General features: G+C 57.2%; 6 protein-coding genes across 6 annotated transcripts; 3 read left to right on the top strand and 3 right to left on the bottom strand.

Moving 5' to 3' along the window:
* Nucleotides 1-2,350: 2,350 nt before the first annotated feature.
* Nucleotides 2,351-3,819, bottom strand: F5144DRAFT_196646 (uncharacterized protein). The gene is made up of 3 exons (XM_066782867.1): nucleotides 3,172-3,819; nucleotides 2,690-3,112; nucleotides 2,351-2,638 (listed from the first exon to the last, which is right to left on the bottom strand). Exons 1-3 carry the CDS (start codon nucleotides 3,547-3,549, stop codon nucleotides 2,402-2,404), a joined length of 1,038 nt encoding a protein of 345 aa, XP_066645105.1. The 5' UTR covers nucleotides 3,550-3,819; the 3' UTR covers nucleotides 2,351-2,401.
* F5144DRAFT_530669 (adaptin N terminal region-domain-containing protein) lies at nucleotides 3,808-7,816 on the top strand. The gene is made up of 7 exons (XM_066786924.1): nucleotides 3,808-4,182; nucleotides 4,241-4,359; nucleotides 4,419-4,615; nucleotides 4,667-5,050; nucleotides 5,100-5,328; nucleotides 5,384-7,368; nucleotides 7,510-7,816. Coding segments are annotated over exons 1-7 (3,048 nt in total). The 5' UTR covers nucleotides 3,808-4,180; the 3' UTR covers nucleotides 7,642-7,816.
* Nucleotides 7,486-9,628, bottom strand: F5144DRAFT_619978 (tRNA-guanine(15) transglycosylase-like protein). Its single transcript, XM_066791994.1, has 3 exons — nucleotides 9,090-9,628; nucleotides 8,010-9,033; nucleotides 7,486-7,768 (listed from the first exon to the last, which is right to left on the bottom strand). Exons 1-3 carry the CDS (start codon nucleotides 9,322-9,324, stop codon nucleotides 7,753-7,755), a joined length of 1,275 nt encoding a protein of 424 aa, XP_066645103.1. The 5' UTR covers nucleotides 9,325-9,628; the 3' UTR covers nucleotides 7,486-7,752.
* Nucleotides 9,629-10,130: 502 nt separating this feature from the next.
* Nucleotides 10,131-12,098, top strand: F5144DRAFT_619977 (uncharacterized protein; the record flags this gene model as incomplete). Its single annotated transcript, XM_066791993.1, has 3 exons — nucleotides 10,131-10,887; nucleotides 10,937-11,014; nucleotides 11,059-12,098. The coding sequence occupies 3 exons, from the start codon at nucleotides 10,131-10,133 to the stop codon at nucleotides 12,096-12,098; spliced, it is 1,875 nt and encodes a 624-aa protein (XP_066645102.1).
* A 333-nt stretch (nucleotides 12,099-12,431) lies between these two features.
* Nucleotides 12,432-13,943, top strand: F5144DRAFT_628806 (uncharacterized protein). The gene is made up of 2 exons (XM_066792350.1): nucleotides 12,432-12,742; nucleotides 12,838-13,943. Exons 1-2 carry the CDS (start codon nucleotides 12,577-12,579, stop codon nucleotides 13,548-13,550), a joined length of 879 nt encoding a protein of 292 aa, XP_066645101.1. The 5' UTR covers nucleotides 12,432-12,576; the 3' UTR covers nucleotides 13,551-13,943.
* A 151-nt stretch (nucleotides 13,944-14,094) lies between these two features.
* F5144DRAFT_628805 (uncharacterized protein) lies at nucleotides 14,095-15,207 on the bottom strand (the record flags this gene model as incomplete). Its single annotated transcript, XM_066792349.1, has 1 exon — nucleotides 14,095-15,207. The coding sequence occupies one exon, from the start codon at nucleotides 15,205-15,207 to the stop codon at nucleotides 14,095-14,097; it is 1,113 nt and encodes a 370-aa protein (XP_066645100.1).
* Nucleotides 15,208-15,594: the final 387 nt, after the last annotated feature.

Here is a 15,594-nt window from a genome sequence, read left to right as displayed (position 1 = left end):
GAATGGGGTTGATGGTGATGACGACCGGTTGTACGCCAACAACACATGTTGTTGGGTTCGAGTCCGGTGCATCATGAACACCACAATATCATCGCAGGGCCAAGACCGAGATTGGGCCTCTTTTGCCCCCCTCTGTACCCCGTGAGACACTGGTTCAGATGGAGTGCGTGCCTGCGACTGACCGCTGGGCCGAAGAGGGGCAGCATTTCGGTCCTCACCACGGAGTCCAGCTCGGAAGAATGGAGGAGCAACGTGACGGGAGTGACTACCCCGATATTGATGGCAATGAATAATGTACGTATGGTAGGTATGTACAGCACCGGGGGCCGGCGGCTGTAAAATGGGAGGCAAAATGGCATGCACATGGCGAAACAGAAGGAAACATAAGGAAAGAGAATGTCGTCGTACCGGCAGCTGGATTGTGGCCCAGTATGGGATTAATCTCGTCCACAAACTGTCAGGTGGATGTTCCCGTTCGTCGATTTCGGTGTGGACGGGATGAACGCTGCTGTGTGTGCCGTCCGACAGATCAGACCAAGTTTTGGTGGGGTGGGGTCCGCTGAAGTGTTTCTAGGCTGCTAAAGCCGAGATGTGGTACATACCTACCTGGTAATTAGGAGGCGAGGTAATCTGGTGGGAGCGGCGCTTCAATAGGGTTGCTTTCGCCGGGATTTGTCAAAATTTGCTGCTTGAGCCTGTTTGAATTTGGATGTTACTGCTGGTTTCGACCTAAGAATGCTGATTAGGTTACGAGTTTGTGTTGTCAGGGCACGGACGATTAAAAGCAAAGGAATCAATTTTCGGAGGGCAGACCGGGGGAACACGCACGGTGCTGGGTCCGACTGTTATTATACGGCTCAGTTTGGTTTCTTCGTGGACGAATTTTCTTCGTACCCGGAAGAGCCACGCTACAGCCGGGTAATAATGTAATGAAGCAGGCCAGAAACCATGTAAAGCGGATGCAGGCTGCGGGAGCTGTGCAGCCGCAGCACTAACAGAGGCGGAGCGTTGCCCTGCGTACAGAAAAAACCTCACTTACAGGCTCAGGCTCGCGGCCCTCGATGCCCGCCACAGCAGTTCTGCTGGAGACCCGACCGACCCAGGCCACCCGGATCCAGGCCACCTCACCCGCAAACGGACGGCGCACTCGTGGCCTTCTGCCAGCTTGCGGGTCGCAGCGGACAGCCCGGCCATTGTCAGGCGGTGAACCCCGTCTGCAGTCCTGGGGCGGGCAAGGGAGCGCAGGCATTGGCGGCGTTGGCAGAAATCAGTGGCATTGAGCGAGCACAGCCAGAAAGGCCAACACCAACCCTCAACACTTGGTCAACCCCCACCGGTGTTGCTGGACCGGTGACGAGTGCAGCTCTCTCTGCGCAACCTCACTGGCTTCTGATGGTCACGATGTTGTAGGCAACTTCGATCATCCCGCATGGTTTTTCTTTTTGCCTTGTGTCGGCACTCAGGCCTTGGAAGTAGGGTGCGAGGACGTGGGGTTGGGAGCACAAAATATCCGAATGTGTAAGCCGACGGAACGACGTCAACTACCAAGGAGACCGTGAGGCGACGGCAGGAGTCAATATTTTTTGGTTCGCGGCGAGATCGAGCAGGCGGATGTGGAGATGCAAGATCAGACCCCGCGGACAGCGACGTCTTAAGTTATAAGCTTTGCCACCACCATCTCGATTGCCGTCTCCGTGTCTATAGAACTCTGCTAACCCACTGCAACGATACCTCAGTCTCTACCGCCAGCCTCGTCGATAGACACGTCAACTTCGGCTCTGCAGAGCCGTCCTAGGCTAGCGCTCAACCTTGGGAACAGTCCCAGGTACATTGGATGTCTGCACCGAGTGAGTTCATCAAACAGCCATTGGGGTGCCTTCGACTGGGCATCGCGAACGGGGTATGGAGTTGTGGTTGTCTTGCTAGCTGCCACCCAGCCAAACCCAGACTTTTGCTGAGCTTAACCCGACGATCCCCCTTTTGCGCCCAAAGAGGGCCCGGGGGCGCATCGGGTGAGCCTCAGCAAGCAACAACCCGATTGATGAATTGTAATCTGGTTGGGCTCCAAAGGCCCGCCCCGTCCGTTCTCCACCACACAGCGGACCTCGTTTGCCCCATTGACTGGAGCCACGTTCGGGCTCCAGCGTTCGCGAACCTTCCTGCCCAAGACCCACACTCGGCTAATGCAGGCAAGAAGCAGTCGGGCACCAATGAGACCTGGGGGTTTTGTTGGAAGCAATTCGGACCGCGAGCGCGATTCTGGAAGTTTGCAGTGCAAGTGTCCGCATCTCACCCATGATTTCCCAATCTCGGCCGTCTCCGCCCTGACTCACGACATTGCGGGTATCGCGAACGCGTCACTTGACCTCTGCGCGGCACCACCGCTCGAACCAAGGTGCTATCACCTCTTGATTGCAGATGCATCGTCAGCAAGCAACTCTCGAGTTGCAGCAATCTCAGCTTCGTTGTAACCACGCCAACCCCGGTCACTCGCGGCGCTGCGTCGGACGATTTCGGAAAGCTTGGCTGTGGCCAGCTCATTAAGCCGTTCAATGGTTTTGGTGTCCGGCAGTGCGAACTCGCTGTCATCTGTTGGCCTTGTTGCCTTGGTGCCATCGTTGAGCAGCCTTTTGGAGACCTTCAAAGTGTTAGCGTCCAGCTGGGCCCCTTCATGAACGAGGCATCTTACCAGCTTCAGGTCGTAGTATCCTCGGAGATAATCGTCGCACAACTCGATACTCCGCGAGAAACGCTTGACCGCCTCAGCCATGTACTTCTGATACAAGCCATTGGCCACGCCCGGGGCAGTCGCGGCCATGTACTGCAGCTCCCCCAATCGCGCATGGATCTGTGATGGGTGCATTAGCATAGGGCTTAGGTTCGGTGCCTTGGTCGGACTGCATACATTCCATGCATTTGGCGCCAATACCAAGACCTCCTCCATGGCGTAGATGGCCTGTGGGTACAAGCCCTGGGAGAGATAGATATCCGACAACTCAGACCACGCTTCGGCATCGGTGGGGGAGAAGTCGAGAAGCTGCACGAGAGCTGACGCCGCGTCGGAAAGACGTCCCATGGACCGCAATAGCGCGACTCGCCTCTTCGCAATAGGCTGGATCATGTGTCAGCCAACGATCGCTTGACCAGCAAGGGGGAAGGGCGCGGACGAACAATATTGGCATCATTCTCATTCAGAATTTGGTTGTACTCATTCAGCACTTCCTCCAACGCTCCGTTGCCTTGGGCCTCGGCTTCCTTAACCAGGCCCCTGATCGCCTGCACCCGCTCGTTGTCGTCTCCGAAACGGACGACGAGGCGCTGGAGGCATTGATGGGCGGCCTGGTCATCTCCCGTTCGCAGACACGACACGATCAGGTTTTCGTATTGTAGCCATTGTTCTGACTTCTCGGGGCCGGAGAATAAGGTGCCGAGAGGCGATGATGACACGGTCGATGGCGAGCTACGCAAAAACGCGGGAGCTTGCTGGGATAAGGCCAGCGCCGCCGCCGGTGACAACTGAATTGGCGAATTGAGTATCGGGGGGGCCATTGCTGCTATAGGGGAATTGACTGGATCGATAATTGACTTGAACGGGACGGAAGATATCACGGTTGATTGACGCGTTGAGCTGGTTCGATGAAGTGGAGTGAACACTGCGTATAGGAGCAGCCAGGAGCTCAAAAGGAGCTGCGCAAATGGGCAAGGATGTTACCACGCAAATGGGCAAGGATGGCACGTGCATCATAGAGCTCCCTTGGGCTGGCCCAATGCGCCGGCACGGCGGTGTTTGTTTCTTCCGCCGCCCCAACACAGTGTTGCTTGTAGAGTCGGCCCACTGTACCGTGACGTGCTGCGCCTTACATTGGGGCGCCTCACCACCAGGCAACGCGATCGTCGTCCACGATTCGAGGTTGCTAGAGGGGCAGAACGCACGAGCGCACCTAAATTCCAACACAACCAGCCTACGGCTAGCGCTTTTCGAAGGCCCACGGCAAGATGCGCTTCATCGCCTCCTCTACAATTATTTCCAACAAAACATCCCCCCGCTAAACCCCTCCCGATTCCGAATTCAACGATTCTACCCCTCGACGACAACTATCGAATATCGAGTTATCTAGCTTCGGAGGCCACCGAAGTGCACAGTCGGAAATATAAGCGGCGATATTCATCCATATCAGCCATGTGCGTCGGCCTGCACTTGCTGGTTAACACCCGGAACCACCCCGCTGACAGCACTCAGGTTCGAGAAATCGCTGTACGACCTCATCCGGGGTCTACGGAACCACAAGGGCAACGAGAATGAATACATACAGAACTGCTTGAAAGAATGTCGCGCCGAAATACGCAGCCAGGATATGGGTCAGCCTGCTGTGGCCCCCTCCGACCGATGGGTGGAAAAGCTGACCTCGGAGATGCAGACCTGAAGGCGAGGGCCGTCCTCAAGCTTGTCTACCTTGAAATGGTTGGGCACGACATGTCCTGGGCTTCTTTCCATGTCCTTGAGGTCATGTCTTCCCAAAAGTATCACCAAAAACGAGTTGGATATCTTGCCGCTGTTCAGAGCTTCCGCCCCGATACCGACGTGTCCATGCTGGCAACAAACCTCCTAAAGAAGGTGGGCGGATATGGCTCTCTTTGTTGAATCCGCCTGCTGACTGGTGTCCAGGACGTGGCTGCATCATTACCGACCATCATAGCGCTCCCTATCGCCGCCCTCCCTCACATCGTTACGCCGTCCCAGACCATGTCGCTCCTCGGTGATCTGCTACCACGGCTCGGCCACTCCCATGCCGCTATTCGGAAAAAGACGGTCGTTACGCTCTATCGGCTAGCGTTGGTATATCCCGAGGCACTCCGTGCTTCATGGCCGAAGATCAAGGAGCGCCTGATGGACCCGGACGAGGACTCAAGCGTAACGGCAGCCATTGTAAATGTTGTCTGTGAGCTGGGTTGGCGGAGGCCGCATGACTTCCTTCCGCTAGCGCCGCGGCTGTTCGAGCTCCTAGTTGATGGGGGTAACAACTGGATGGCAATAAAACTAATCAAGCTTGTAAGAAGCCCCGTGCTCTGTCGCTCCGTGTTTTCTGACCTTGTTGTAGTTTGCCACTCTCACGCCCCTTGAGCCACGTCTGGTCCGCAAGTTACTACCACCATTAACCAACCTAATCCGGACCACCCCGGCCATGTCTCTGCTGTACGAGTGTATCAACGGCATTATCCAGGGTGGTATTCTCGGTGATGGGGAGGATTTCTCGGCCAGGGAGGAGGTGGCTTCACTTTGTGTCACAAAGTTACGAGGCATGGTGTCCACCAACAGCGATCCAAATCGTGAGCTCACCGCCACTATCTTTATCACATGGCAGATACTAACACACACGCCTAGTCAAATATGTGGCGCTCCTAGCGTTCAACCGCATCGTCGTGACTCACCCCTTTCTCGTTGCACAGCAAGAAGACGTGATCCTGGAGTGTATTGATAGTGAGGATATCACTATCAGGATAAAAGCGCTCGACTTGGTGCAGGGGATGGTCAGCAGCGATAATCTAGTGTCGATCGTCAGTCGTTTGATGAGGCAGCTCAAGGCGTCTTCCGCTACGCTCAGCCAACAAGAAAACGGCGCCGAGGGCCAGGATCCCGAAACCGACTCGAGCGATGAAACAAGCGCAGAATCCAGGCGACGTCACAAAACATCAGAAACTGCTCCGCCCCTCCCAGACGATTACGCCGTCGACGTCATCGGCCGCATTTTGAGGATGTGCTCTCAAGATAACTACACCAGCATGGTTGACTTTGACTGGTACCTCGACGTTCTGACGCAGCTCATCCGGATTGCGCCTACGCCTCGGACAAAGGATTTGGGTTCTGACCCATCAAGTCCAAAGTCAAGTGGTGACATTTCCGAGAAGATTGGCAACGAGCTTAGGAATGTGGCCGTGAAGGTCAAGGCCATCAGAGCTGCCGCTGTGCGAGCGGCTGAACTTGCCGTATCCCGAATGAGCACAGAGGTCTCATCCACAAGGCCAGTTGTCTCAGGGGCACTTAACCCCATTGCTTGGGTTGTTGGGGAGTATGCTTTTCAGCTACTCTCGGCTGACGATACTCTACGGCACTTGCTAGACCTAGTACCACGGGTCGAATACCCCGAGGGCCTGGCAACATCTCTACAGGCCGTGCTAAAGCTGTTTGCCTACGTCGCTGGGGACGATCAAACACTATGGACGCCGGAAAGGAAATCGAGCGTTACGTTACTGATGGCCCGTGTCATCCACGTCTTGGAGCCGCTCGCATTACACCCTTATCTAGAAGTCCAGGAGCGTGCTGTTGAGTTTATCGAATTACTCAAGCTCACGGCCGAGGCAGCCGCCGGCCAAGCGCCGTCCACGGATGACGTCGACCAAGATCCGCCATTACTGCTCACACAAGCCATCCCATCGCTTTTCACTGGGTGGGAGCTCAATTCCGTCGCTGCTGGCACACAGCAAAACGTGCCTATACCAGACGACCTCGATCTCGACGAGCCGATTCATGGCGACCTCAACAGACTGTTGTCGCAGGCAGACTCGTTGATGTTGCCGACGCAGGGCGACGACGAATTCGAAACCTACTACCACCATAAGCCGGCAGTCACAAGCATGTCCAACGAGCCAGCCATAAATAGGCTAGTGGAAGCACCGGAGGAGGTGGTGTCGGGATCTTACCAACAATCTGAAGAGAGCTACCTGGACCCGGACATTGTTGCCAGGCGGAAGGCTGAGCGAGCCGAGCGTTACCGTGACGATCCCTTCTACATCCCCGACGCCACTGCATCAGGCGGCAGGTCCACGCCCATCCACAACATTCTCCAAAAAGAGAACGGCCCAGGCCTCGACATAGACTCGATCCCTATCATGCAACTCGACTCAAACTCCAGCGGCCGTGCCAGTCCTGCTAACCGCCAACAACAGCCCCCGAAACCTAAACCCCACCAACGCATCGTCGTAGCAGCTGACGAAACCCTCGGCGGGAGCGGCCTCTCAACCCCGCGCAACTACGACTCCGAAAACAACTCGGACACCCTCGGCAAATCCAGAACCTCCAAATCTGCCGCCGCCGCCAAGAAACTCAAGCAACAGTCCCTCCTGCAAATAGCCCCCGCCAACCTCAGCGATCTCAGCATCGGAGATACGGGCCAGCAGCCAGGCGGCGGCGGCGGCGGCAATGGGCTGGCGCACGAGCGGCAGCAGCGGGAGGAGGCGGAGATGGCGCAGGCGCTCAAGGAGGTGCAGCGACTGAGGCTGGAGATGCAGCGCGCGAACGAGCGGATACAGGTCGCGCAGGGTGTCCCGGTGGAGGGGGTGGTTGTGGCGAAGAAGAAGAAGAAGAAGGTCGTTAAGGATGGGGAAGGGGGTGGTGGTGGTGGTGAGGGAGGGGAGGGGGTGGTGAAGGTGAAGAAGAAGAAGAAGGCGGCGGTGGTTGAGGCGGGGGGTGAAGGTGGGGTGGAAGGTGGGGAGGGGGTGGTGAAGAAGAAGAAGAAGGCCGTTAAGGCGGCGGAAGGGAAGGAGGGTGGGGAGGGGGAGGCGGTTGTGAAGGGGAAGAAGAAGAAGGTCAGGAGGTTGGTACAGTTGGATGATGGGGAGGGCGCTGCTGCGGAAGGAAGTTAGACGGTGGCCAGATCGGTGGGTACCGCGCAAACTAGAAGCAGCAGAAAGCAACCAAGCAATGCAATTGTCAAAGAGTACCTGACTGGATATCTATACCGAACCCAGCCATAATTAGTTGGGAGGATCCCTCACGTTGTTCAACTCTTTGGTATATATCCCCTCGCATCCTCCATCCACTACCCCTATCTCCCACCCCTCAAACCCCCGCCTCCGCTTCCCCCTTCACCACCCCCTCCACTCCCTCCACCCCCTCCAACTTCCCCCAAGCCGCCTTATTCCTCTTCCCCTCCCCACCCCCCACACTCCGATACTGATACCCCCTCGCCCGCGGCCTCTCAGCCACCCCCTCCGGAAACCCAGATTCATACATCACCCCAAACGCCCTCACCGCCTCCGCAAACTTTGCCTCCCCGCCCTCCTGCCCCAACACCGCGCGCACCCCGGCGAAGAAGGCCGCCATCACGGCGTGGTTGTGCACCTGCAGCAGCGTCCAGCCCAGCATCTCGCGCGCGGCCAGCAGGTGGTGGATGTAGGCGCGGTGGTGGGCACGGCAGGCGTAGCAGGTGCAGTTGGGGGTGAGGGGTAAGAGGGAGGTGGCGTGGGGGGCGGCGGAGAGGTCGATTGCGAGGGGTTGCGGGGTGGGGTCGGATGGGGAGGTTGGGGAGGTTGGTGGGGGTGGGAAGGTGAAGGAGAGGGCGAGGCCGGCGTCGGAGATGGTGTTGAGGAAGGGGAGGGCGAAGGCGTCGATGCCGAGGGCGATTTGGCGGAGGATGTGGTGTGGTGTGGGGGGGTTGGAGACCGAGAGCCGCGGGAGGGGGAGCAGGGCGGCGCAGTGCTCGGCGAGGTCGGGGAGGAGGTCGGGGTCGTGGACGGCGAGCCCTGAGAGTTGGCCTGTTGGGAGGTAGTCCTCGGCGAGGCGGGAGATGTACTCCCATTGCATGGAGTAGGAGACAGGGAGGATAGGGGCGAAGGTGGCGGTTGTTGGTGATGCGTTGGCGATGGCGGTGGCCGACTCGGACAGCGAGGCGAACCACTCGACTATCCACTCGTCTGTGCGCTCGGCCATCCGCAGGGCGCGTTTTGAGTTGGGGGCAATGGCGCTGTTGGTGAGGTCGGCTAGTGGGATGGCGACGTCGGGTTTGAGGGCCTCGACGGCGGAGAGGTATTCTTTAAGGGTGAGGTCCTGGAAGCCGGTTGAGGTGAAAACGGAGATGGAGGCGTTGGTGTTACCCGCGGGGGAAGACACAGCCGGGATTCGGCGAGCACCTAGGACTGTGGTGACGGACTGTGGCATGGCGGTGAAGCTGTGCAGCCGGGTGTTGTTATTTGGTGTTTTGGGAGACTCGTAAATAGGGGGCGTCCTCTTAGAGTATCGCTGAGGTCGTTCGATGACTGGGATTCGTTAGCTTGGTTGTATAAATTTATTTTAAGTATCAAGTTTAACTCACAATCCTCCAACGCCATATATGCTCCGGAAGTCTGCAGGTGCTTTCCCACGTTGTCGGGAGTGACATGTGGCACGGTACCTCGAGAGGTTATCCCGATGAAGTTGGGTGTGTCAATGGGCAGTCTCCCTGCAAAAGCGAGACGGCCGACTCGTGCTGCGACGCCATCTTTAAGGGCACCCTTAAGGACCTCAAATCTCATTGCTGCCGAGTCCTGGTTTTGAGTATCAACTGTCATGTTGTAATGTACAGATGTGTACTCGCCCTTTGTTGCCCTGGACTTCCACGATTCAGGGGTTCACTGAATCTCTGAGTGCAGAATTCAGACAGGCTTTGGGCCTCGCCAAGTTGCAGTGTGTCTGGTTTCGGGCAGCCAAGACTCCACCTCGTCCCCAGAAACTGATTGCCGTGGCAAAATACCTGAAACAGTGCAAGGTTCGAGGGTTCGTATCTCTCTCCGGTAAGTTTTGTAAACAGAATTTGCTTCTCTCTTGGTGATCGTTTTTTCTTACGGTTGAGTTTCGTGCAGACTTTCATTTCAGTCTTGGGAGCAATCGGTCTCCATGCCAAGAGCCCGACTGGTAACTGCTGTTCAAGTAGACCCATAATAATTGGCTGTATCGGGGCTTGCCTCCAAAAGCTGAATCCCCGCCTTGCCGGTTCTGGTCAAGTGCCACCGTTCCTGTGCCCCACCGAGGAACCCGCTTGGCAAGGCTGGATCAGCCCCTCAGGTACGAGGTTTGACAGGGTTTAACCGCCGTTGGATTGGATGCTGCCCGCCTCTCGCGTCTTGGCCGCGGTCTTCTGCATTAAGTCCTCCCGCCAATTCAATGCACCTCTCCGTTTTCCAATGTGATATTGTTTCCCCTCCTCTCCCCAGAGGAGTGCTGCTCCTTGCTCGTCCTCCTCCCGCATGATATTTGAGTATTGTTTTGTTTGACACGACAGTCCCTCTTCTGAAGTCCCCGCAGCGCATCACCGAGCCTTCCGAGATCACAAGCCAATTCGATTCAGCCCACTTCGTTTGCGTCCCTTCTGCCCATCATGGGCGATAATTCCGCCCCGGTCCGCACCCAAACCCGCGACGGAGAGCACCATGATGTCACTGACTCCGATACCTCCGTGACTGTGGTCAGCAACGACCACCCCGATGCCCCGATTCGAGACACCCCGCTGGTCGAGGACCTTGAGCAGGAAAGCAGACCGCCAACCCCTCGCTTCATCCAGGATGAGGGGTCCTGGAAGCGCTTCAAATGGGTGCCGTACCCTGTCCGGCGTGTCATCAAGGCCACCGCAAAGTGGGCACGCGGCCCCTCCACTCCCCATCGCTACCGCATCGAACCGCTCTTCCCCCAAGTGCAGCACGCTCCTATCGTGCTCCTCGACAAGTACCTGCCCCGAAAACTACACAGAGGCTTTGCCGTGTTTGGTTTCTTTGGGATATGGCTCCTCACCTTCGCCCTGGTCATGCGCGAGGGCCTGATAGCGGCCGAGATCCCGGAGTGGGGAACACCCACCCAGATCGGCTGCGGATCGACCTACTGGACGTCCGGGAACGGGTGCGGCGTGGACGGCGTGGACTGCCGCCCGTTCAGTGACGGCGGATACCCGTTTCGATGCCCGGCGAACTGTGCGAGCTACCAGGTATTGAACCCGCGCGCTGTGGGAGACCAAGAGATCATCTATCAGCCACTCGTCATCGGCGGCCCGGCGGAGCCAAGCAATACGACGGCAGTGTACCGAGGTGATTCACACATATGCGGCTCCGCGATACACGCAGGCGTCATATCCAACACCGACGGTGGGTGCGGTGTAGTTAAGTTGATCGGACGAAATACCGGGTTCAACAGCTCGTCAAGGAACGGTATCACGAGTATCGGCTTTGACTCGTACTTCCCACTGTCGTTCACCTTCGAGCAGGACGTCAAGTGCGACGCCCGCGACGTGGTCTGGTCACTGCTCACCATCTCAGTCGTCTTCACGGCCGTATTTTCACTATTCGTCACCTCCCCGGCGCTCTTCTTCTTCCCCATTTTCACCGTCTTGTACTCGACCGTCGGCATGGCTACGGACACCCCCAATCACCGCGACATACCCTCGCTTTTCTCGCTCGAGATTGGTAGATTCCTGCCTGCCATGTTCGTCGCATGGGTCATGTACGACAAGATGGGCATCAGGCGGACGCTCAAGGGCCTCACGGCGCAGGTGGAGAAGACGGTCGTCTGGCTCGGCGCCGCCTGGGTGGGCGCCCTGACCAACTACACGCTGGACTTCATCCCCATCCAAAGGCTCACAGCCCGCGACCTCGGACGGCAGCCCGGCGCCCAGGCCGCTCTCTCCATCATCATCATCGTCCTCGTGACCATCGCCGCCGCACAGGTCTGGTTCTTCCGGCAAGAAGCCCGCCTCCTCCGCAACCTGCGCCTCTACGCCCTCTTCATTCTCGGCATCATCATCTGCGTTTCCCTCCCCAACTTCAACCTGCGCATCCACCACTACATCCTCGCCCTCCTCCTGCTCCCAGGCACGGCCATCCAGATCCGCCCCTCCCTCCTCTACCAGGGCCTGCTCATCGGCCTCTTCATCAACGGCATCGCCCGCTGGGGCTTCGACCCCGTCCTGCAGACCGACTACGAGCTGCGCGCCGACGCGCCCATGGAATCGCCGCTGCCGTCCATCCACCACCCCGTCGTCGTCGGGAACACCACCAGCATCACCTTCTCGTGGGACCCGCCGCCGGGGTCCTACGACGGGCTCAGCGTGCTGGTGAATGATGTGGAGCGGTTCAGGAAGTATTTTTACGAGGGCGTCAGCGAGGTGACGAATGTGACGTGGGTGAGGGATCAGGATTTGGTGGTGAATGAGTATTTTCGGTTTGCGTGGATGCAGGGCAGTCAGAGGGGGGATTATACGCGCGCGGGTACGTGGAATGAGAGGGGGGAGTGGTTGGAGATGGCACCGGGCCCGTCGCGGATGAGGGCGAGGGATGGGGGGGGAAATGTGGGGGTATAAGCGTGTCAGGGTTTGGCTTGGAGCGGGCGTTGGTTGGGTCACCTTGAGTTGGGTAGGTAGAGATTTGGATTTTTCTGGTGTTCTCCTGGCGTGGCGGGTATATATTTCTATGGGTCAGGCCCGACGTGGTCAGCCACCTTGGTGGGCGGTAAATAGATGTGTGCTCGACCTTCAACTCGTTTCTCCTACCTATTTCCGTGTACATTTCCTCATGATTGTTCTGACCACCAACTCGGACGCCGTGTCCATAATTTGGATCATAATCTGATGACGGTGAGAAAACAAGGGAGGTAATCAAATGGATGAAATGATAGAAACACTTAAAGGTCCGACCGAACGGCCCCACCCGGAGCACCGGCCGCCAAGACGGACCCCACAGTCTCACAACCTCTCCGGAGCATCAAGATGATCAAAACTTGCCCCAAGGCATGACACACGGAGCAAAAAGACTAGCAGACAACCAAAAATCACCATAAAAATGCCGCCCACGCGCATTCCCACCGAAGAGGACTTCGCCTCCATTCTCCCTTCCCACCCCACCTTCCCCGCAACACAAACCAGTCCCATCTCCCTCGTCTACCCCAACCCACGGGAGTCGACGACTGCCATTCTCCTGCTCCTGCACGGCCTAGGTGACTCTGAGGGTATGTACTTGCAGCCCCACCCTTGCCCACTTTTCCTTTCCATCATCACCCCTCTCCCTCCCCACCACTCCCCTAAAACTAACCCACCCCCTCAGCCCCCTTCACCACATTCGCGCGCAACCTTTCCCTCCCCAACGTCCTATCCATCTCCATCCGCGGCACCGCGCCCTTGCCCAGCCTCCTCAGCAGCAGCAGCAGCAATGACGATGGACAAGGGCAGCAGCAGCAAGGCTACCACTGGGGCGACGACATCACCTTCTCCTCATCCAGCGGCCAGCTCGATCCCGACCCCGGCTTTGTGACCGCCCGCCGCTGGATTGTGGAGCGGCTGGTCGGGGAGGTGCTGGTGGGGAAGTGTGGGTGGGAGGTGGGGGATGTGATGGTTTTTGGGTTTGGGCAGGGGGGGAGTGTGGCGTTGGGGTTGGGGTGTTGGTTGCGCAGTGAGGAGGCGGAGGAGGTGGTGGGGGGGTTGGGGTTGGGGTTGCGGGAGGGGAATGGGAAGGGGGGGAGGGCGTGGAAGGGGGTTGTGTCGGTTGGGGGGGCGCTGCCGATGTCGATGGTGCCGCCGACGGGGACGGGTAAGGGTGGTGGTGGGGGGGTGGGGAAGGCGAAGACGCCGGTGTTGGTTTGTTGTGGGAGGGAGAGTGAGGCGGTGGATGCGGATGCGGAGGAGGTGTTGGAGAGGGAGTTTGAGCAGGTGAAGGTGGTGCGGTGGAAGAGGGATGATGATGGGATGCCGAGGAGTCGGGAGGAGGTGCTGCCTATGATGCAGTTCTTTGTGGAGAGGTTGAGGAGCGGGTGGCTTTAGGGTGTGGGATGGGATGGGATTTGTACAGGTCAGGGAGGTATGGAAGCCGAAGAGCAGTGGGTAAGTGAACTGGTATCACTGGAAATGCAATCACAGTTTTGAAAAGGATATTGCACGCCCGACAGTCAGAAGAGGATGGAAACGAAAGAGTTGATGCTAACTTGGCGAACACCGCTGTCCAGGCGGCAGCATGATACCATTGCTTGAAAAGTATAAGAAAGGTAAAAGAAGGAAAAATATCAATGCACCTCAGAAGGTCTCCCTCCGCAGATCAGTAAATGGCAACGAAATGCGCAAACTCGCGCTATACCCCCTTCCCGGTCGCCATTTTCGTGCGAAGAACCCATTGCCATGTCGAGTGCTTCTCGTGCTCACGCCCACGGCGCCCAAAATTTACGCCAATAACAATGCTAACCATGCAGCATCTCGGATTTCCGTTGCTGCCCCGAGACTGTAACCAGCCCAAAATCTGCCTTCGAATTGCCTAGGCGTTCACCCATCGATCCCGGCCCTTCTTGCCGCCTGTCCTTCTCGCACCAACCCGCTAGTAACACTGGAGCTCGCCGATGGCCAGCTCGAGATCTCTCGCCAACTTCAAAGTGAGTCCGAGACGTGCCTGCCACCCCGAAACAGCCTGGGATACGTCCTCGACCATCTTGTTCATAACGGCGGGCGTGGGGGCATCCAGTCCACCATGATCCCTGTACTCGAGAAGGCATTCATGTAATCCCGTGCTCTGTAGTTGATTCCACCTCTTCAAGCTGGTCGAGCCCGTGTCAAGCAGATCTTGCTTCACAACGATGACCAATGTGATGGTTTTGTCAAGCGCTTCCACGGTCTTTTGACATTCGGTCGCAACTGATTGAAGCTTATAAATCCCGATAGTCTTTTTCCGAAGGACCTTGTTGATGAGAGAGGCCAAGTCCTCGGTCTCTTGATGGGCGCAGTCGTTGAAGTAGTCGAAATCCCTGGCGGTCAAATATGCCAGCATCTGCTTCCTGATCTCTTTGTATGCCGGGTTATGTTTAAGCTTCCACACCATGGTGCCGAACTGGGTGCGATAGTCACGGCGGTGTCTGTCTGGATCGAACCTGAACAGACGGCCCTCCGAGTCGATCCCTATATCCCCATGACCGATCCGGTCTTCGTCGATTTCTTTTAGGAACCGAACCGAAGCCAAAGCGTTCATGAGGACATCTCTGGTAGTTGATTTAGGGAAGCGGCCTTTAGAGAGGTCATCGTCCAGTCCAGGGCACTCCGTCAAGCGGGCAATTTCTTTCTTGGACGGGCTGTGAGGCCACCAAGATGCGGCTTCCAACAGCTCTTCATTAGGCCTCTCCTTGTTGGGTGCCTCCTCATCAGATTCCTCGTTGGAAGACGAGTAAGCCGACTCAGTCTCTTCGGGAGCATCTTCGCCGGCAGGCACATCTTCCATCGTATCGTCTTCAGCATCGTCATCTTCCGTCATCGGTCCGTCAATACTGCTGCCCGCAGAGTCATAATCCGATCTATCGGATGGCTGCAGCGTCGAATCGGGGGTGGGGCCCTTCTTGAACTGAGCCATCAATTCTTGTAGTTGAGAACCCTGATCAAGGGAGAGATCATAAAGAGCCTTCAGCTTCGAGGGGGGAATTGAGGCATGGCGTTTCGTGTTCATTGTAACGGTCGTTCTTTTGAGCACCTTGCTTCGGAGAGTGAGTCGCTCAGTGTTTCCTGGCTGATCGTCCCGCCAGGAATTTGAGAGTAGCAGGTCTCGGAGTGATCGAGCACCAGGTTTGTGGACTATGGAAGTTAAGATCGGGTGGCTCAAAAATTGACTGGGAAAATAATGCTTACTTGACTTTCCCACTGTTTACGTGTCCGGCGGGAGCAGGAGGCTGCAAGAATGGTCTGTCTCGCCGAGTTACTTGAGGTTTCGTAAACCGCAGCCTCGGGAACGCAGCACGAGATGTAGGCAGGAAGGAGAAGAAATGCAGAGGCGATGGAAGGTAAGCGGTTTTCTCTCCAAGCGATGGGGGGGCTTTTGGAAAGGAAAGAGGTGTAT

This window comes from Chaetomium tenue (assembly GCF_020726465.1).
Source record: "Chaetomium tenue strain MPI-SDFR-AT-0079 chromosome Unknown F5144scaffold_3, whole genome shotgun sequence".
In the NCBI taxonomy this organism is placed as follows: Eukaryota; Fungi; Ascomycota; class Sordariomycetes; order Sordariales; family Chaetomiaceae; genus Chaetomium; species Chaetomium tenue.
This window is presented reverse-complemented; position numbering and strand designations above follow the sequence as displayed.

Bases quoted from the DNA above. Each gene is read 5' to 3' on its own strand.
- F5144DRAFT_196646 (XM_066782867.1), bottom strand. From the start codon at position 3,549: ATGGCCCCCCCGATACTCAATTCGCCAATTCAGTTGTCACCGGCGGCG. The intron at 3,113-3,171 runs GTTCGTCCGCGC...CACATGATCCAG, and splicing joins ATGAGAATGATGCCAATATT to CCTATTGCGAAGAGGCGAGT. The intron at 2,639-2,689 runs GTAAGATGCCTC...AACACTTTGAAG, and splicing joins GATACTACGACCTGAAGCTG to GTCTCCAAAAGGCTGCTCAA.
- F5144DRAFT_628806 (XM_066792350.1), top strand. From the start codon at position 12,577: ATGCCGCCCACGCGCATTCCCACCGAAGAGGACTTCGCCTCCATTCTC. The intron at 12,743-12,837 runs GTATGTACTTGC...CCACCCCCTCAG, and splicing joins CGGCCTAGGTGACTCTGAGG to CCCCCTTCACCACATTCGCG.
- F5144DRAFT_530669 (XM_066786924.1), top strand. The intron at 4,616-4,666 runs GTGGGCGGATAT...ACTGGTGTCCAG, and splicing joins CAACAAACCTCCTAAAGAAG to GACGTGGCTGCATCATTACC. The intron at 7,369-7,509 runs GTTAAGGATGGG...GTGAAGAAGAAG, and splicing joins AGAAGAAGAAGAAGAAGGTC to AAGAAGGCCGTTAAGGCGGC.
- F5144DRAFT_619978 (XM_066791994.1), bottom strand. From the start codon at position 9,324: ATGACAGTTGATACTCAAAACCAGGACTCGGCAGCAATGAGATTTGAG. The intron at 9,034-9,089 runs GTGAGTTAAACT...AACGAATCCCAG, and splicing joins ATATATGGCGTTGGAGGATT to TCATCGAACGACCTCAGCGA.